We start from the raw sequence: 18,335 nt of genomic DNA on the forward strand, positions 1-18,335 counted from the left end.
GAGAGAGAGAGAGAGAGAGAGAGAAATGGGGTGAATTGAAATTTCTCTTCTGGCAATCCTTATCCTAAATTAGCTATTATGTGAACAGCTTTTTACAAGTAAATTGCAGGTGAGGAGGACTTGGTAGATATTAGGACCTTGGTGGTGGTAGTGGTGGGAGTTAGGGGGCTTTAACCCTTTGACCTCTGCTGCATTCCCAATCCAGATTGGGCCCCTGTACTTGCTGTGAGTGGATGGAAATATTTTGCAGCGCAAACAGCAGATGGGATGGGATCTTCAGTGGGTCTGCTTTGAGAGGCAAATGATCAACCAGAGTCCCAGCATGGATTTGTGCACCTGCAATTTACTTTAACAAATATAATACAATTGTTAATGGATGTGGCATCTTCCCTAGTTTGGCCCTAAGAATGTTAGCTGGCTGCCAGGAAACTCCTGCTCAAACCTCTACTCACTCTACTCTACTCACCTCTGGACTCACTACATGGCCTGATGTAAAACATTATTCCCTCGATCTCATTTTGTTCATACCATAGTGATAATAATACCGACTCATCATATAGGGACTGTAAGTGTTTATGGTGTTAGGCATGCTACTCATGAGCAAATCCCACTGATTATATGGGACCTTGCAAACATGCATCAGGGAAGGAAGCTTATTGGGATAGTGGCTGTGGAGCATTTGAACTTGTTTGGAACCCTATGGAGTGGGGTGAGAGTGATTTGGAGTATTATAACAGCTATGTTATAACAGCAGGTGATAGCTGATGACTAGGAAAGATAAGTTGGCATGTGTAACTAAGAGTGGCTACAGGTTGTCCACACTTTTTGAAAGATGTTCTGTTGATATGGGGAAGAGCAATTTGGTCCCCAGCTGAAATACAGGGCCATCCTAACCAAATAGGGGGGAAATGTAGAGGTAAAGTCAAGTTGATGTATAATGGAGTTCAACAGTTCTAATGTGTTTTGAACCTGTATGGTGGTTCCTCCAGGACAATTGCTCCCAAGCTTATCAAGTTAATAGTTTTTCCTAGGCAACTAGAACAAGCCCATAAAAAAGAGCCCTAAAAGAGCATGGTAGCATTCTTTTGATTCCTTGATGGACAAGCCATCTCTTCTTGGGAGGGTGAGATTATTCTGTTTCATGGCCAAATTTTATGTAGAATGGTGCTTAAAGCCACTTCTTATATCAGGGAGCCAGTGGGGACCTTGGAGGCAGAGTATGTGACATTGGGGAAAAAATTGGCAACAAAATTGGGCAAGTTGGTATAACGGGTGCTGAATGGGTAGGTGATAGGTAAAGGGTAAAGGGACCCCTGACCATTAGGTCCAGTCGTGACCGACTCTGGGGTTGCGCGCTCATCTCGTATTATTGGCCGAAGGAGCCGGCATATAGCTTCCAGGTCATGTGGCCAGCATGACAAAGCCGCTTCTGGCAAACCAGAGCAGCACATGGAAACGCCGTTTACCTTCCCGCTGTAGCGGTTCCTATTTATCTACTTGCATTTTGACGTGCTTTCGAACTGCTAGGTTGGCAGGAAATTCTCTCTCTCATCTCAATGTCAACCGTACTTATGATGTTGATAGGAGCAAGAGAATATGTTCACTTGAGGATCTTAGCCCCCAGGTGGGTTAATATAGGGAGATACGATCATTTGGGTAGCCTGGGCCCAAGACATACTATATTGTTTTGCCTCAAGCTCAATGGTATTATATGTCACAAAATGTACCACCACATTTCCCTGTTGGACTAAATCGGACCTAAATTTGATTAACATACTCACACGATCACTCTGCCAAAATTAACTATTAAGCAGTATCTATAGCTACTCTCCCAATTGCATTGTCGCCTTCCTCTGTGTAGAGATAGCTGCTCCCTTGAGAAAGGGCTCTAGCTCATTGCAGGGCAAGTACTTTGCATGCAGAAGGTCCCAGGTTCAAGCCCTGCCAGATAGGGCTGGAAATGTAACATCTGAAACCCTAGATCAGGGGTAGGCAACCTAAGGCCCATGGGCCACAAGCAGCCCATGGGGGGGGGGGTCATTTAAGCGACCCACAAGCTGCCCCCGAACCGAGCTGCCCGCTCGGCAAGTCCCTGCTGTGCTGCACTAAACTGCTGCAGCACAGCGCTGGGACTCGCTTCCGCGGTGCCGGAAATCGCACCTGCACATCCTCTCAGACGCTGAAAATTGCGTGCAATCCAGCCCACGCAGGGATCTCCGCTGGAGTGAACCGGCCCAGACAAACCTTGCTGACCCCTGCCCTAGATAGTCACCGCAATCAGTAAAGAAAATACTGAGATAGATGAACCAATGGCCTGACTCAGCAAAAGATAGCTGTTCCCATCTATTGACTGGATGTCTTTAATTTTGAAAAGAGAAAATAATGTATTTATAGATGCTAGATATGCTCATTTACACACACACACACACACACACACACACACACACACCTTTTATATCCAGCCCTTATCTTTATGTATTGGCTTTGGTTAGCTTCCCTTAGCTGTACAGAGATTTAAGTGAAGCTTGATGAAAATGGATACAGCCTGCTTTTGTGAAGACCTGTTCTTTACAGTGAATTGGCAAAGGGGTCAGTGCCAGCCTACCCATGAGCAGGGTGAAGCAGTCATCTCAGGTGGAGGAAGCCCACAAGGTGTCACCCACCTGGGCTCCCCACCCCACTGCCAATTTCAGCTGAGATTTCGCTGGTGCCCCTTCCCTGCCATGCAAAGCATGTTCTCTACCTTTCCCAAGTAAAGCAAGTTTTAGAAGGATCCTTAAGAATATTGTAATCAGTTATTTATTTAATAGGTCTTAATACTTGTCTCCATAATGCAACCCTTAACAAAGAAATCAGCATGGTGCTTTACTCAAGAATACAAAGTATGAGCTTCCCAGTCTTTCTTGAAAGACAATGAATGGAACAATGGGTTGTAAACAACCCAAGTGCTCCTCAGAGTAGTCCCATTGAAATTAATGAGCCTAAACTAGTCATGTTTAGTAACTTCAATGGGTCTACTTGGAGTAGGACCGGCACTGAATACCACCTCATTTTGCCTAGGTCCAGGATATACTTCCCATGGGGCTACAAAATCCATATATGATGGCCTTATTCTGCTTCATGCATCAAAGTAGTCTGTGGTCTACATAAGCTTCTTTTTCAATATACGCTGTTTTCCATAAATATTGTGGCAAACTCTGCTGGTGTTCAGGAACAGCGCGTGAGTTTTTTTGTTCAGTGTAGTAAGAAATTCCAGAGAAGTAGCTTGTTACTCTGTTTCAGCAAAATTCAGTCCTCTGCTATTTTAAAGTTTATGTGTATTTATGCCAACTCTGCCCACAAAATACCAATCCCATTGTGTGTGTAGCTGCAATCTGTGCTACTATAATTACAAAGGCTACTATAATTACAAATGGATCGCATTTTCCAGTGGAACAAAATGCAGGTACAGTACTGTACTGTAGTTGGAAACGGCGATATCCCTGTAACATGAATTAAACATAGCTGTCAACATTCGGATTTGAAAATAAGGGATCAGCAGCCTCACCTGTCCTGGGGACAGTCTATGGTATATCCATACCTGCCAAGTTTTCCCTTTTCTCGCGAGGAAGCCTATTCAGCATAAAGGAATTTCCCTTTAAAAAAGGGAGAACTTGGCAGCTATGTATATCTAACAATCCAGGATAGCAGCAGGAAACGGCGCTGGAATAAGGGAATTTCCAGCAAAAAAAGGGAAAGTTGACAGCTGTGGCTTGGGATAAGGGAGTTTCCCGCAAAAAAGGGAGGGTTGATAGCTATGGAATAAAAATAAGTGTGATACAGATGCTCAATTTCTTCCGTAAAAAGAGAGCCGAAACAAAAGAATGAGGAGCTGTATTTTAGGGGCGTATTTCCGATATTCTGCAGATTACCTTGATGGGCATGTCTGGATAGCTCAGTTGGCTAAAGCATGGACCGGCACTAAGTTGTCCACTGATGAACTCGCAAACTGGGGCAAGAAGGAGCGAGCAAGGATAGTTTTGCACCGCCACGTGCCGGCGTGCTCTACTTTGCACACGCGTGTCCCTTCCCTGGCCCTTGCACGCTCGCCGCCCATCCCAGCACCGAAGGGGCGGTTCCTCTCCGCCCGATCTGACTCAGGGGCTGGGCTTCCCCAGCTACCGGCGCGTTGGAAGGGCAATGACCGCGGCTGCCTTCAATCAGGCGCCCGGCATTAGAGGCAACGCCGAGCGGGTGGAGAAGCTACGACGGCACAACGCAGAGAGGAGCGATCGCCGTCAGAGCTGGAGGAGCTCTTCCAGCGATGCAGTTGTTGAGACAGCAGCATCGTCTCTCCGGCAGGTAGGGGGCATGGGGAGGATCCGGCTTTTCACCTGCAGGGGAGTGTGTGCGCCTGCCTAATTGAGATGCTTTCCACTTGGCGTGGGTTGCAAAGGCAGAGCGCTGGTCTCTTTATCTAATTCCCGGCGGGGAGCTCTCTTTCTGCCCTTGGCTGTTTGGAGGAGCTGGGCGTTAGAGCTCCCTCAAGTACCTACGGCGAGGCTGCCCTGGAAACATGCGGACCTGTGCAGTGGTTATTGCCGGCCGGCATTCCCCCCCCCCGCACTTTAGCGAGGCTAAATTTTGTTATATCGCTCTAAAATGCAGGTAGCAAGTTTTCGGCTTCAGCAGAACTCCTCGTTCAGCAGTTCAGGCGCTTATGATTCCCTGCAAAAGTTAAAAGCGCCCAAAGGCAGCGGGAGGGCAGTTCTGCATTCTGAGTGATGCGTTCTTCGCTAATCGTGCTGTTTCAACAAATTCAGAAATGCAACTTACTTTTTTTAAAAAACGAACTTCTGCTGCAGTCTTCTTGGCCATTGCGCTTCGTCAGGCAGAAGTGAAAGAATCAGCAGGAGCAAAACATTAAGAGGTCCGTCCCCCCCCCCCACATGAGAAGACCAAGGGTAGCGTTGTAGGGAAACTCATGGTATCTGATAAAGTGTGCATGCACACGAAAGCTCATACCAAAATAAAATCTTAGTTGGTCTTTAAGGTGCTACTGAAGGAATTTTTTATTTTGTTTCGACTCAGACTAACACGGCTACCTACCTGTAATTACATTCATCTATATTAGCGAAAACCTAACAAATCCCCAAACTTCCCATTGCTTCCAAGCTTCTAGCCACAACAAAATACTTCTCAGTCTTTCCTGCCTGGTATTTATTGTTCTCTGTTAAAAAAAGAAAAGCATCTGATTTACACTTCATTGGACAATAGGCTGAATGCACTAGCGGCTAGCCAATGCACAAGCCAATACCTAGCATAGATGATGTTTACGGATCCCCATGGATTTTAAGATTTATAAAGGAATTCCTCTTTTGGAATGTTTGACTGGAATGTGTACTGGGGTGTGAGATCAAGAAGGGCACATGCTTCTAAATGATGCTTTCAATGGCTGTAAATATTTAATTGCCACCTTCTATTGGGGTTGAAAGGATTAATTTGATTTTGGAATTCCCACCTCCAAAGACTGGCTATTGGTGAGACTTTGCTAGCCACAATCTATGCAAATCTGAGTTTGCCTAGTTGAGGATAAAGATCATCCTATGGTCTAAATAGTCACATCTTTCAGTGACACCTTTTGATAAACTTATGCCATGCATGATCAATATTTTTTTTCTAGTGCTGAGTGACAGAATTATGGTAAAATGTTAAAAATGAATAAATGAAATATTTTGGAAATGGACATCTTATTTCTTTCTTTAAGTAGTAAATAGGGTTTACTCTGTCTTGTTTATAAATCTATATCTAGTAGTGGGCTCTACCCTATAAAAGCTGATGCCACAATACATTACACATCTATTGTGGAGAATATTTTGACTACAGAATGACTGACACTGTAATCCCATCGATGTCTAGTCATAATTAAATCCTATTGAGTAGGGTGTGTTCCTAAGGAAGTAGGTGCATGATTGCAGCCTCACATGCATACCGTACTTCTCTGGAAGCCCACTAATGTTACTGCCCACAGAAGTGTTACTAGTCAGTTTGCTTACTTGCATTACTAGTCTGCTAGTCATTTATGGTAGACTGATGGTCCAAATTTGAAATCAACCAGCCAGCTGTCTTCTAGATTAGAAAATTTGTACTTCCTGATCATCTAGAGGTGACTTGTTACTTGTTATAGGCAACTTTGTCTGTTTCCATACCTGAAGTAAATAAAGAATGCTAATCAACGTTTAATCTGTTGACAGACTTCAACATTTCTTGCTCCACTTGATGTAGGAGACTTGGAAGGGAGCCCCTCCAGTAGAGGGGCATCAATATGCACTATGAAGTGGCAGATTATCCAAAGTCCAGCAGCAGCAGCAGCAGCAGCAGTGCAGCATTCTTTGAAGCCATTGACAAACGCCAAGTCATGCCTATGAAGGAGCTGCCCCAAAGTAGCTGTTCAAATAGCAGTCGAGCTTTTTTGAATTCCCAGATGTCCTTTAAAATAACTGTCAGCAATGGTGGTGACAGCACTGAAGCTCAGCAGAGCCCACCTGAACTGCCAGTGCCTCTGCTAGATCTCTTTCCCAAAAGACCTAGCATATTTGAGAGGCTCCCTATTCTGCAAAGGACACAAGAGACACGATGCCCTAAAACCGGCAGAGAGTATTTGCAGCAAAAGGGTGAGTAATAAAGTGCATGAACTGTAAAATATTTTATCTGTGGTCTCCTTTTCCTTCCTTGTTTCTCAGGATGCTATTTGCTTTTTTTTATTCACTTAATTTATTTGTTAGCTTGGCAACTTTCCTTCACTTTCTCACCACAAGACAATTTAAACCAGACTTCCCTTGTAGATGGCCTAGTTAGTCATCGATACTTGAAAGAAATAGCAAGACCAAGTTCTGAAAAATATGTGCAGACAGTGCTGTATAGGCACTGTGTCAGAAAAGAGAGAAAACAAACTTATTTCTTCTTTGTTCTGTATTTGTAGGAGTAGTAAGGGTAGTTTTTAATGTGTGATATTTTAATGTATTTTAATCTCTGTTGGAAGCCACCCAGAGTGGCAGGGAAAACCCAGGCGGATGGGCGGGGTACAAATAATAAATTATTATTATTATTATTATATTATAGTTTAGTTAGTTATTGCCCTCTCTCCTGATTTCAAGAGAAAATGAAACTGTCGCCATCTTAAGTGTCTGGTAGGGTTTTGGGTGTTTGAAAACTAAGCATGTTATAGTCAGAGACAAATATAGCCATGCAAACCTTTTCCCTATTTGGCTTGTAAAGTTTCTGCTTTCAAAATGCCTCACTTAAGGTTCATTAATAATAATTTTGTGTCATCCTTTGTTGCAAGGTGCGGAACGTATTTATTATTATAAGTTATTGTTTAAATCTTGTGTGTAGATGAGCAATTTTTTTCATTCTACAAATGTGGGAGCGAGTCTGAGTGATGAGGACTGTAGAACAATGGGATTTGAAAGATAGATTTTCCAGGAGGAGGTCTGATAACATGTAAACACGATGAGGCTTTTCAAATGTGTACACGGGCTGACTCTAATATGCTAATTCAGTGTGTACCAACTCTGAAATCTAGGATGAAAGAAAACAGTCTGATTTATCCCACGGAAATCTTCATAGCAAGAATGGGGAGTACTGTACATAATTTGCAATGGGAAACAGTAGTACCCAGAGTGGTAAGATTTGTCAGTGCTTCCTTCCTTTTTCGTACTAAAATGGCTGAAACTCTTTTCGTTTCATCTCAAAAGAGATGGCCAATAGTATACAATTAAGGACAAAGTATTAGAAAAACAAAACACAATTAAAAACCTTCCAGAAAAATCCTTTAAAGGCTGCAAGAAAAACAAGATGTCAGTTTTGTCTCCTTCAAGTGCCCGCTGAAATAAAAATGTTTGTTTTCTAAAAATTTAATTCTATGTCAGGTCTCAGGTTTATCTGCCGGCGCACACAGACTTGTCGCAAATGAAACTGTTTGGTAGGAGATAATATCTGTCTTCTAAGAAGTGGTGTTATTGAAGTGATGCAGCAAAATGTAGCGGAGATGATAGCATCTAAAGTTTTCACAAGGCTATCCTGTTTTTTCTTCTTCAAAAAGCGCAATGGCAATGTTCTTCATAAAGGACTGCTTGAGCGAGAGGAGAGTTGGGACATAGGTGTAAAGGATCTGGAGTAGGAGCCTCAAAGTATTCATGTGGTGGCTTTGAACTGGTGATTTACAATAGTTTGGCTCAGGAGGTTTTCAGCTGTCTTTCTGGGCAGCAGGTGGTCACTTAACTCCTGCAGTGGGTTTACCACAGGTGTTTCCAGAATCGGTGTACTAGCCAGAAAAATTCTAAAGGATGCTGTCATTGTATCCATTTTCTTTCTTTCTGGTACAGTGTATAAATCTAAATTCATCGACTTTTTAGTTGATGTGGCCTTCCCTTTGAATGTTTTGCTCAGAGTCTAGCATCTGGGTCCCAGAGGAAGAGAAGTAGGTACCTAAATGACTAGCCATGAAAGTAAGTAAATTCTATATAAGTAATCTGCAGCTGAACAATCAAGAACAAGCCTTGGCTACAGATCATAGTTAAGGAGGGGAGAGAGCTTAAGCATGATCCCGTGTTCGGCGATAACACTAAGCCCGAACCTTAGTGTAGTTGCTTAGTGCTTGTGTGAATGTGGCTTTTAATGGTCCTAAAACAATGTGTACCCTGTTTCTCATATTTTAAGACATACCCATAAAATAAGCCATAGCAGGATTTTTAAGCATTCAAGGAATATAAGCCATACCCCAAAAATAAGACATAGTGATAGGCGCAGCAGCAATGCCGGCCGCGGCAGGAGGAGGAGGAGGAAAAAAATAAGACATCCCTTGAAAATAAGCCATAGTGGTTTTTTTTGAGGAAAAAATAAATATAAGACGTGTCTTATAATATGAGAAACACGGTAAGCAAGTGAATGTTTATGGATATAATTATTTCAGGTGGGTATTCAAACCATTTTGCATATTCTAGCTCAATAACCATTACAGTAGCTTGCAAAGCTAAATATTATTTATTCATTTAAAAGCATTGAGGAGCTGCTTAATATTTCAAAAAGTCTAAGCAGTGTACAGTCTAAAAAGAAAATATAATTAAAACATTAAAATTGTAAACTGTTTTAACCTGTTTTTAATATAGTGTTGTAAGCTGTCTTGGGATCTTAGGGTAAAGGATGACTACTAAATCTAATAATAATGATAATAATAATAATACAGTAATAATAACCCACATAAAACACGTTAAAGTGAATAAAACAGCAATCCAGAGGATTCAGATGTGTAAGGCAGGGTCCAATCTTATGGGTCAGGAAAAGATACCTAAAGCAGTTGTTGGCTCCTGCTCACATATGGTAGAGGGAAGGGCATTCCACAGTACAGGGAGAGTAGCAAAAAATGCTTGTTTTCAGGTCACTGCCCTATGATATTCTGTAGAATGAGGTGCCACAAGTAGAATTTCCCCCAGATGATGTAGGCAATCGTACAGGAGCAGGTGGACTTTCAAGTAACTTGTTTCTGAGTTGTTCAGCGCTTTATGCATTAAGAATATGCAAGCAATAACAATAAAAGTATCCCTGGTATTGCTCATAGGAGGACTGTAGGTGAGACTAGCTAAGAAGATCACAGCTGAGGTGATATTTGAACCAGGGATTTCCTGACTCTATCACTCTCAGCCACTACACTATACAGTATGAGCTTCATGCTATGAAATCAGGGTGATTAGGGGGATATGGAAGCAGCTTCTCACCATCTAAAATTAAAAATAAAATAAATATATACACATTAAATTAACAGGCTCGCTTCAGCAAGCTGAAGTTCAGCTATGACTGCTGAAATCCAGTTGTGGCTCACACGGACATTTACTGCTGAGGTACAGATTCTCCTGGAAAATTCACAGCAAAGGTTTGCTGATACCTCAAGCTTCGTAGAGCTAAAACATATTGGGCAAATCCTGGGAGTCACAATATTTTGCTTGGCATGTCTGTAAATATTTGAAGTTATATGTTAATAATAAAAGCAGTTGGTCTGCTAAGCTTTCTCAAAACATTGCTGAGTATTTGGGTATTTATGAGGACTTGCTCAGAAATGCTATTCACTGTGGAAAATAAGATTCGGAACTTTCTAAAACAAAACCAAAAAACCCCTAGCCTGGTTGTTCTTGATGTCAGACTTATCCGGCATATAGGCTGCCTACCTGTGCTCTTCACCTGTGTAGGTATGTCACCTTGTAGCATTAGAGAATATGCCTTCTTTCAATTGTCTTATACAATTTATTCATAATAGTGTTTATGAAAATAAAGAGAGAACCACATTAATTAGAAGAAGCAACTCCTGTCATTTTGTAGGAGATAGTCTACCTTTTGTATGGGCTATTGTTGAAATTTATCCTATTATGGTGTTTTCTGATTAGAACAGATAATACTCTTCTGAGGTCTTGCAAGTATATGCCCTCTGTGCTCATACAGTACATAGACCCCATCACACCTGTCCATTGTCCTTTCATTGTCTAAACTTAGTGAAGACACTGAGTACAATGACATGGGTGAAGAGTGATATTTTACAAATAGAAATGGGAATCCTGGAGCAGACTGGTGTGATTTGCAAGATAGTCCACTCACCCTTCGGTTAATCTCACACCGCCTTGGCGGAGGGAAACTGATTACCATACCTATGACAAACTTATTTGGTCTCTAAGGTGCTACTGTAAGGATTTTTTAAAAAAAATTTGTTTTGACTACCATTTTAAGGTAGGGGTGTGTATATATGTGTGATTTCTCCAGTACTCAGAAAGGTGGTGTAAACTGAGAATATTCCTTCATAGCTTGCTCCATCCTTTGTGCAACTTGTTACATTTGATTTCTCAGTGTTAGTTTCTGAAGCTCCATTTCAATAAAGTTGCTGGCCAGTTGGCAGTCTGTTTTTTTAACCAGCTGTGCCACACCAGGTGCTATTTCAAAAACAGGACCAGCTAGGTAGGGGGTAGATTCAAGTGTTCCTATTGGATCAAACTCCCTCTACACTTGCAGTTACTGGAGGACTTGCTCAGAAATGGGCATAGTCTACCAACTGCTTAACTGGCAATAAACTCTAGGTCGTGGGCTGCAGCCAACCACACCACAATCTTCCTCTTTCTTCAAATTTGATTTTCCAGAATTTCTCATTATCAAAAGCTTGCTAGGACTTTCAGTCTAAGCAAATAATACTGTTTTATTGAATTTCAAGTAATTGAAAAAATCATTAGTCTTATCATAGCTGCTGATTGTAAGTCAATCTAATGAACAAACTCACAGAAGTTAGCATGTGAAAATGTTTTACTAGCCTGTGTGTCTATGCAGACTGCGCAGGAGGTATTACAGTATTTCTAAATAATAGACATTCATAAGATGATGGAGAGCTGGGGATCAGGGAGAATGCTGCTTGTACTAATGTAGCAGTTCCCAAATGTTTATGTTCACAGAGCACTTGAAAATTGCTATGGGTCCCAATGGACCACTTAATAATTTTTCTTCATGTTGTAGCAATTATAATGTGCTGTGCTAGATGCTGCATAATTTTTAATTGTACTTTTACAGATCACAGATCACCCATCTGAATGAAGTGGTCTGTGGACTAAAGTTCAGGAACCTGTGCACTAATGGATATGTGGCTAATATAATAGTTATTCCCTAAAGCCATGTGAGCCATAAGCAGCCTGACAATTGCTATTGCAACGGATGCTGTGATGGAGTTTGCATTTGGGAAAATGCATTCCTTTCCCACAGTCCCAAAGATGTTGTATAAAAATTGTGTGCCACAAATTATTTTAAAATATGCATTTATTGCATTAAAATTGATTTGGTTTAAAGCCGTCCAATTTTTTCCCTTAATGTAATGAAATAGCAAGATTACTCCCACTACCCTTTTTGGCATGTGAAAAGGCAAAGACCATTTAATCTAAATTCAATTCCAGTTTTGCCTTTAGGTTTGGACTTGAATACCTTTGAAGACTAGCTGCCAAGTTTTCTGCCCACTCTCTTACACTCTTAAGGCATCCAGTATGTGTGAATGCTTTCTTATTTGTACGGCACATGCTTCACTGGTAAGCTGGCAAAAGGATCCCCCCCTTTTTCTGTGGTTTAATTTGTGTTTTATTAAATGATGATTCATCACTGACAGTTACTGGGGAAAATACTGCTATACGAAATAGCTCCAACTTATGCTGTTTCAATTTTCATGTGGTTTTGTGTATTTACGAATTGCGAGAACTTATTCAAACCATTGCAAAGTAATGAGCCAAGCTCTATCTGGCCAATCAGTACATTAAAATAAATATTGTAAAGTTTGATGTTGCCGGTTGATGTTGATTGACCTTTTATATTGCTATGCTTGAATAGGTCTTTGATAGTTTTACATGATTTCCTAATAAAAAGCACAGCAGTGGAATAAATCTGATTTGTAGATTTGTTTCAGGGATTAGGCAAATGATTTTTTAAAAAAATTCAAAGGGATACCTGATTATGAAGGATTTACAGATAATAGCAAGAATCTTGATGTAAGAAGAAAAATAATGTAATTCTTGTGTGCATTTGCATGTTTTACTTTGGGGAGGGAGGGTAACCCTAAGAAGACATCAGCAAATACCATAAAACTAACTTTTTAATGCATATTTCAATTGCTGTTATTTTAAGCTCTTAAGGGGTTGAAGCCTTGGTTTATTCTGGAACATTGCTGAACTATATGAAATGTGACTCTTGGGATCTGGTATTTTAATACTTAGTAGAACTATGTATAATAGTAGATGATGTATTTTGCCTGCCTTCCAGGTCTGAAGAAGTTAGGCATACTGGCTAAGACAAAGAGAATCCAATGTGTAAATCAATGACTAACCTTTAATAAAATAATAATCTTTATGTAATCATACAGTTTTACAAGTTATGGTACATACAAGAGGATGAATATATGGTGCAACACTGAAGCCAAGTAACTTCCCAGCACATACCGTAAGGCCTAAACTTTACTGCCAATGTGTTCCAGTGATTCACTGCTATTTCATGTTTTATGGAAGTGAAGTAGCTTAAAAACTAAAGCTGCCAATCCTTGGGGGAAAAGCAACAACAACCCAACAACAATTAAAGTGCATCACAGAAATGAAATTTAATCACACCCACTATCAAAGCCTAGGTTGCTTCAAGTGAAAGATCCCAATTGGTTTTGTTGCAAATATATTTTTCCTTGTTTAAGATTGACAGTGGCATAACTGCCAAATAAGAAACGAAACGCTTCTCTAGATGGATGTGCACTTAAGTTCTTCATGCTTAACGTGGTCCAGGTTTCTTTATAATACGTTTAAATTCTTTGGAATGTTGGATGCCTAAAGCTAAGGGCTTAATGATGTGTCGTTTCAGATATCTAGGAGCAGGTTTATGAAATGGGATATTTTGCTGGGAGGGATGAGTGGCACACTTCAGAGCTATTGGACCAAAGGAAGCAGAGCAGGGTGGTGCAATTTTCTTAAATATATATATAATAATAATAAACATCTCACATTGACTTACATCAAAAAAACTTACTGCTTTTGAAAGTGATTTACATGAGAATAGGACCAATTCTGTACACATTTTAAAGTTCTTCTTCTTGGATCTTGGACTCTTCCTCTATCCTATTGCTGCAGCAGCTGGGTTTAATTTAATCCGACTCCTGCTCTGAGGGCAAGGCATCAGTGACCCCCCCCGATAGAATTTTATCTTTCCTGGAATTGTCCCATGTATGGTGAGTAACCCCAAAGGGAGACAGAAAATGGTATTGGAATAGCAAGGCAAGTTGTTCCTTAGCTTCTGCTAAAATAGACCACCCAACCTCCTTAACCCTTTTTATGAAAACCTTGGTTTGCCCTGTGTGTGCCAGGCAGATGACTTTGTGGTTTCTGTGGATTACAAAGAAGAATGAGATGGATGGATTTCCTACTGTTTCCCCAGGAGAGTTTCTTACAGTAGTATTTATACACGTGTGCAGGGTTGCTGTGACTGCTTCCATTTTAAATTAAAGGGAATTATTGTTGTCTTCAAAGAGGAGGAGAATTGAGCTCTGAGCACTTTGCGAAATCCTCACCCCGATGGATTGGGGAACAGAGGCAGCAAATATGACTTTATTTTGTTCCTATTGAAATAAAGAGTGACTTTGCCATTGATGTCAGTGAGACAACAATATGGACTATGGGTCCATTGTTTTCATATTGCTTAATGAGGCTCTTAATAACTTCCTTGAAATTTTGCTAGTGCAAAAGCTGTTTTATATGCCACTCTAGTTTAGATTGGACTTGTAAAACAAATAACAAAAACCCTTAGAAACCCCCACCTCAAAAATATGCTCCCAGTTAGTGGAGTATACTGGGTGATATTCATAGGAAGGATTTCTAGCTGGAGAATTTCCACACACCCACTTTTTCTCTTGGTGTTTCAACCTAAAGCTAAAATTGAGGGAGCAATGAGAAGAGTCGCATAGCTTCTATGATTCCACATTATCCTTGCCTTTTTTAAAAAAAAACTTACAAAGAGGATATATCAGAGACTACCTTCTTCCCTATAGACCGTCCTGGGTGTTAAGACCAGCATAGGGTGCCATTTTGATAGTTCCATCTCCCTCAGAAGTTTGGGGTGGTGCAGGCCTAGGAGAGAGCATCCTCTGTGGCTGCCCCTGGTGTGGAATTTCCACAGAAGTGTGCATTGGACTCTTCAATCTACAGCTTTTGGTAATTCCTCTTTACCCTGGCCTTTGACACCCGAGATGTGTGTTTTCAGGACCCACCCTATTCTTCTGAGGTAATAACTATTATTTCCTTGCCCCCCCCCCAAAAAATCATTGGCCATGTTTCCACATCGCATGCTAAGCCAGGCATGGCTTGGTGTGAATATGCTGGCTCCCAAGGGGGAAATTGTAGTTGCTTTGCTCTTCCTGGTGTTTTTTTTTAGGTAACTGTGGCAGCGAAGTCAAGGTTTGGCCGAACCTGGGATAATCATTAAAGTTGCTCCTCCTTAACCAAGATCTGTAGCCAAGGAAAACAGACCATGACCTCTGGATTGGATGACACACTAGTGCAAACCTTGACTTAGCAGCTGTGCTGTGCTGTGTGACGTAAAGGCCAGGGAGAAGCAAAGGGAGGCTAGGGAGAAGTTCCTGTCTAGGAGCCAGCATGTTTGTGTGGTCACAGTAAGCCATTTTCTGCTGCTGGCAGTGTGAGTTTGCTAAGGGCAACCCATAGTATGATGGTAAAGGTAAAGGTAAAGGGACCCCTGACCATTAGGTCCAGTCGTGACCGACTCTGGGGTTGCGCGCTCATCTCGCATTATTGGCCGAGGGAGCCGGCGTATAGCTTCCAGGTCATGTGGCCAGCATGACAAAGCCGCTTCTGGCAAACCAGAGCAGCACATGGAAACGCCGTTTACCTTCCCGCTGTAGCGGTTCCTATTTATCTACTTGCATTTTGATGTGCTTTCGAACTGCTAGGTTGGCAGGAGCTGGGACCAAGCAACAGGAGCTCACCCCGTCACAGGGATTCGAACCGCCGACCTTCTGATCAGCAAGCCCTAGGCTCAGTGGTTTAACCACAGCGCCACCTGGGTCCCTTAGTATGATGGTACACATGACTTTACTTTGGGACAGATGTGTGGAACATGTCACTGGGATGCTTTTTTTTACTGGCATCACCATGGCATGGCGTATAAAACTCAGTTTCTAAGAAGCTGCACTGCAGGTGGTGGTTGTCCCGTATCAGGCAGTTTTCCCATTTCTGTGCTCAGTTAGGCCTCATCAGATGTTTTTTCCTCAAGCCTGGCTTTTTTATGACTCACAGCAATGTTACTTTTGCAAGGCCTTATGTACCCCAGGTAGAGAGAGAGAGAGAGAGTGCCAGCCTTCTATCTACTTGGGCATGAACAGGGACATATTAAACCTTTTACTACAAGCAAAACTTGGGCTTCTTATGGTAGGTGAGAAGCTGCTGATCATCTTTCCGTTCCTTTTCCTAATGTTTCAATGGTCAACAAAAGCTGATTCCCCCCATCTCTTTGAATTGTAAAGATGTTCCTGTTGCAACAACTTTTTACCTTGCCTCTAACATCACAGCCTGCAATTTACTCCAATTTTTTTTCCTGGGGGGGGGGGGAGACCAGAAATCTAACACGCAAATAACCTCTTTAGAAGCTGAGTTAGTCACACATTTTTAAGACATTCCAAAAATCCTGCTAAGCTCCATTTGAGCTTGCTCTGTTGACTGCTAAGTGAATCAGATGTTTAAAACTTTTTATTTTAGGTTTGATTTTACATTTTGGTCACCAGAGAAACATTGGTTTTCCTGGGAAAATGCAGCATTGGTTTCATGAAAGAAAAATAAATAAATTTTACAGATATGAGGTACTTATGTTAAAAAAGCTCAATTTTCATACAAAAGGAGTGTAATAAAGCAGAGCAGAAAGGATGTGCGGGAAAACTGGGGTAAACCGGTATTATATGAATAGACTCACTCAGAAGGGAAAACTGGGTGCAATAGGGTGAAGGAGAGAAAGGGATCCATGATGCATTGGGGTAGGGAAGAGAGAAAGAGGTAATACCAGAAATAGTATATGATAGTTTGTTATAAAGCAGTGTCAGGTGCGAAGAAAATATATGCATGACCACCCATGTATGTGGAATGTAGTTTCCACGTCCATTCTATGATTCTGTATAGGTCATTTAGCAATAGCAAATTGCAGTTACAGTATATAGATGTGGGTGTGAGCTTACACCCAAGAAATGCCAAGCCTAGGAAGGAAACAAATATATTATTTAATCCTATGGCAGGGATACACTTTCTTGTGGCTCCCATGGAAGCATTTTTTTGGGGGGGGGTTATTTGAAGTTGTTTGAATTTGGTTTAGGGTCCTGGCATGTTCTGAAGCTGGTAACCATCGTGCGGATGAAACATGAAACTATGGGTAATTCGAGGTTTCCTGGTTTGATTGCTTGTAATAGGAAAGGAGGAGCAAAGGTTCTGCACTTTCAGTTATGTTTAACGGAGATAGGGTAGCCCAAATCAGCTCTATGAGATGTTTCTTTCTTATACTGTATAGTATGTCAGGCCACGCATTCACTGCTGCGAAAGTTTCAACCAGATTTCAAGTCAGTAAGATTAATTTACCTCCCACCCCACCACCATCTCTCTTAATTGCTACGTGTGAGGGGTTCTCATAGTTCCAAGGGTATTTTATATCAGAGTTGCCTAGTGGAGGAAACTGGTTTTCACTGTGCAGTTCCTGCTATCGGTATCAACCCCAGAAGCATTGATGTGATCTAGCAGGTACCTTACAGGCATGGGTCTTGGGTAATCACCATCTACATATCAACATTATGTAAATCGAAGTTGCTTGGGTATGCAATTTAATTGTGAACACTTAAAACATTTCTGAAGGTATAAAACAATACCTAGAGTTCCCATCTTTAAAACGTTTCAGGTCAAAGGACACACGTGTTTTTATTTTCTTATTTGTGGTATAATGTGTTCAAGGCAGATTTATGGCACAACCTTTGTTTATTGACTTGTACTTTTTCTGCATGAAACTAATGGAACATGACAGATGATATTTATGAGGCATGTGTTTCTGATTAAATTGCATTGGACATTAAAACCTGATAAAAGAACTTATTTTAAAGGCCAGGTAAATGGAAAAGGACTTACACTGCCTTAATTGGAAAGTTTACACAGAGAAAGGCACTGACTATACCTGCTTGTAAAATTAGAATTGTTTCTAGCCAAGAAGGTGAATATGCATTCGTATGAAATGCTAGACAATCAATTGATTGCCTTTTTGATAGTCAAGTTTTAATTGAAGCAGATTATCTAAATTGGACCATTAGTACAACAATGTTGTCTGGTGATTTAATGAGGCTCTCTTGCTTAATATGTTTGTTTTCCTTTTGTGGAAGGGCTCTCCAGGTGGAGCAGTGGGTCAGTGCATCTGGCTGTTAACCAGAAGGTTGGTGGTTTGAGCCCACCCAGGGAAAATTTGTGCAAGGATTCCTGCATTGCAGGGGGGTTGGACTAAGTGACCATCCGGGCACCTTCCAACTATGCGATTCTATGAATGAGCTTTTTAAGCTCCTCCATTTTGCTTACAAGTGTCTGGGATAGTTGCACAAGGCCTCTGGGAAGTTCCCATGGATGGTCCCAATCTTACAAGCTCTCAGGCAGCAGGGGTGATTCCAGGGGTCGTTCTGACTTTACATGATTCGGCCTTTATGTGCAGCCCCCAGGAACACAGTTGTCATGTAAGTTGTGATCGCTCTGTATAAGAAAGTTTTCTAAGGTCGGGAAAAA

General features: G+C 41.4%; 1 protein-coding gene across 1 annotated transcript in view; it reads left to right on the forward strand.

Moving 5' to 3' along the window:
* The first annotated feature begins 4,180 nt into the window (after positions 1 to 4,180).
* The window catches only part of GLIS1 (GLIS family zinc finger 1), a 197,087-nt gene continuing 182,932 nt past the window's right edge, over positions 4,181 to 18,335 (forward strand). The window contains exons 1-2 of the mRNA XM_060276899.1: positions 4,181 to 4,341; positions 6,234 to 6,653. Of these exons, the coding sequence (XP_060132882.1) occupies positions 6,305 to 6,653 (349 nt within the window). The 5' untranslated portion in view covers positions 4,181 to 4,341; positions 6,234 to 6,304. The remainder of the gene's footprint in view (positions 4,342 to 6,233; positions 6,654 to 18,335) is intronic.

Source organism: Zootoca vivipara, chromosome 7 (assembly GCF_963506605.1).
Source record: "Zootoca vivipara chromosome 7, rZooViv1.1, whole genome shotgun sequence".
Classification (NCBI taxonomy): domain Eukaryota; kingdom Metazoa; phylum Chordata; class Lepidosauria; order Squamata; family Lacertidae; genus Zootoca; species Zootoca vivipara.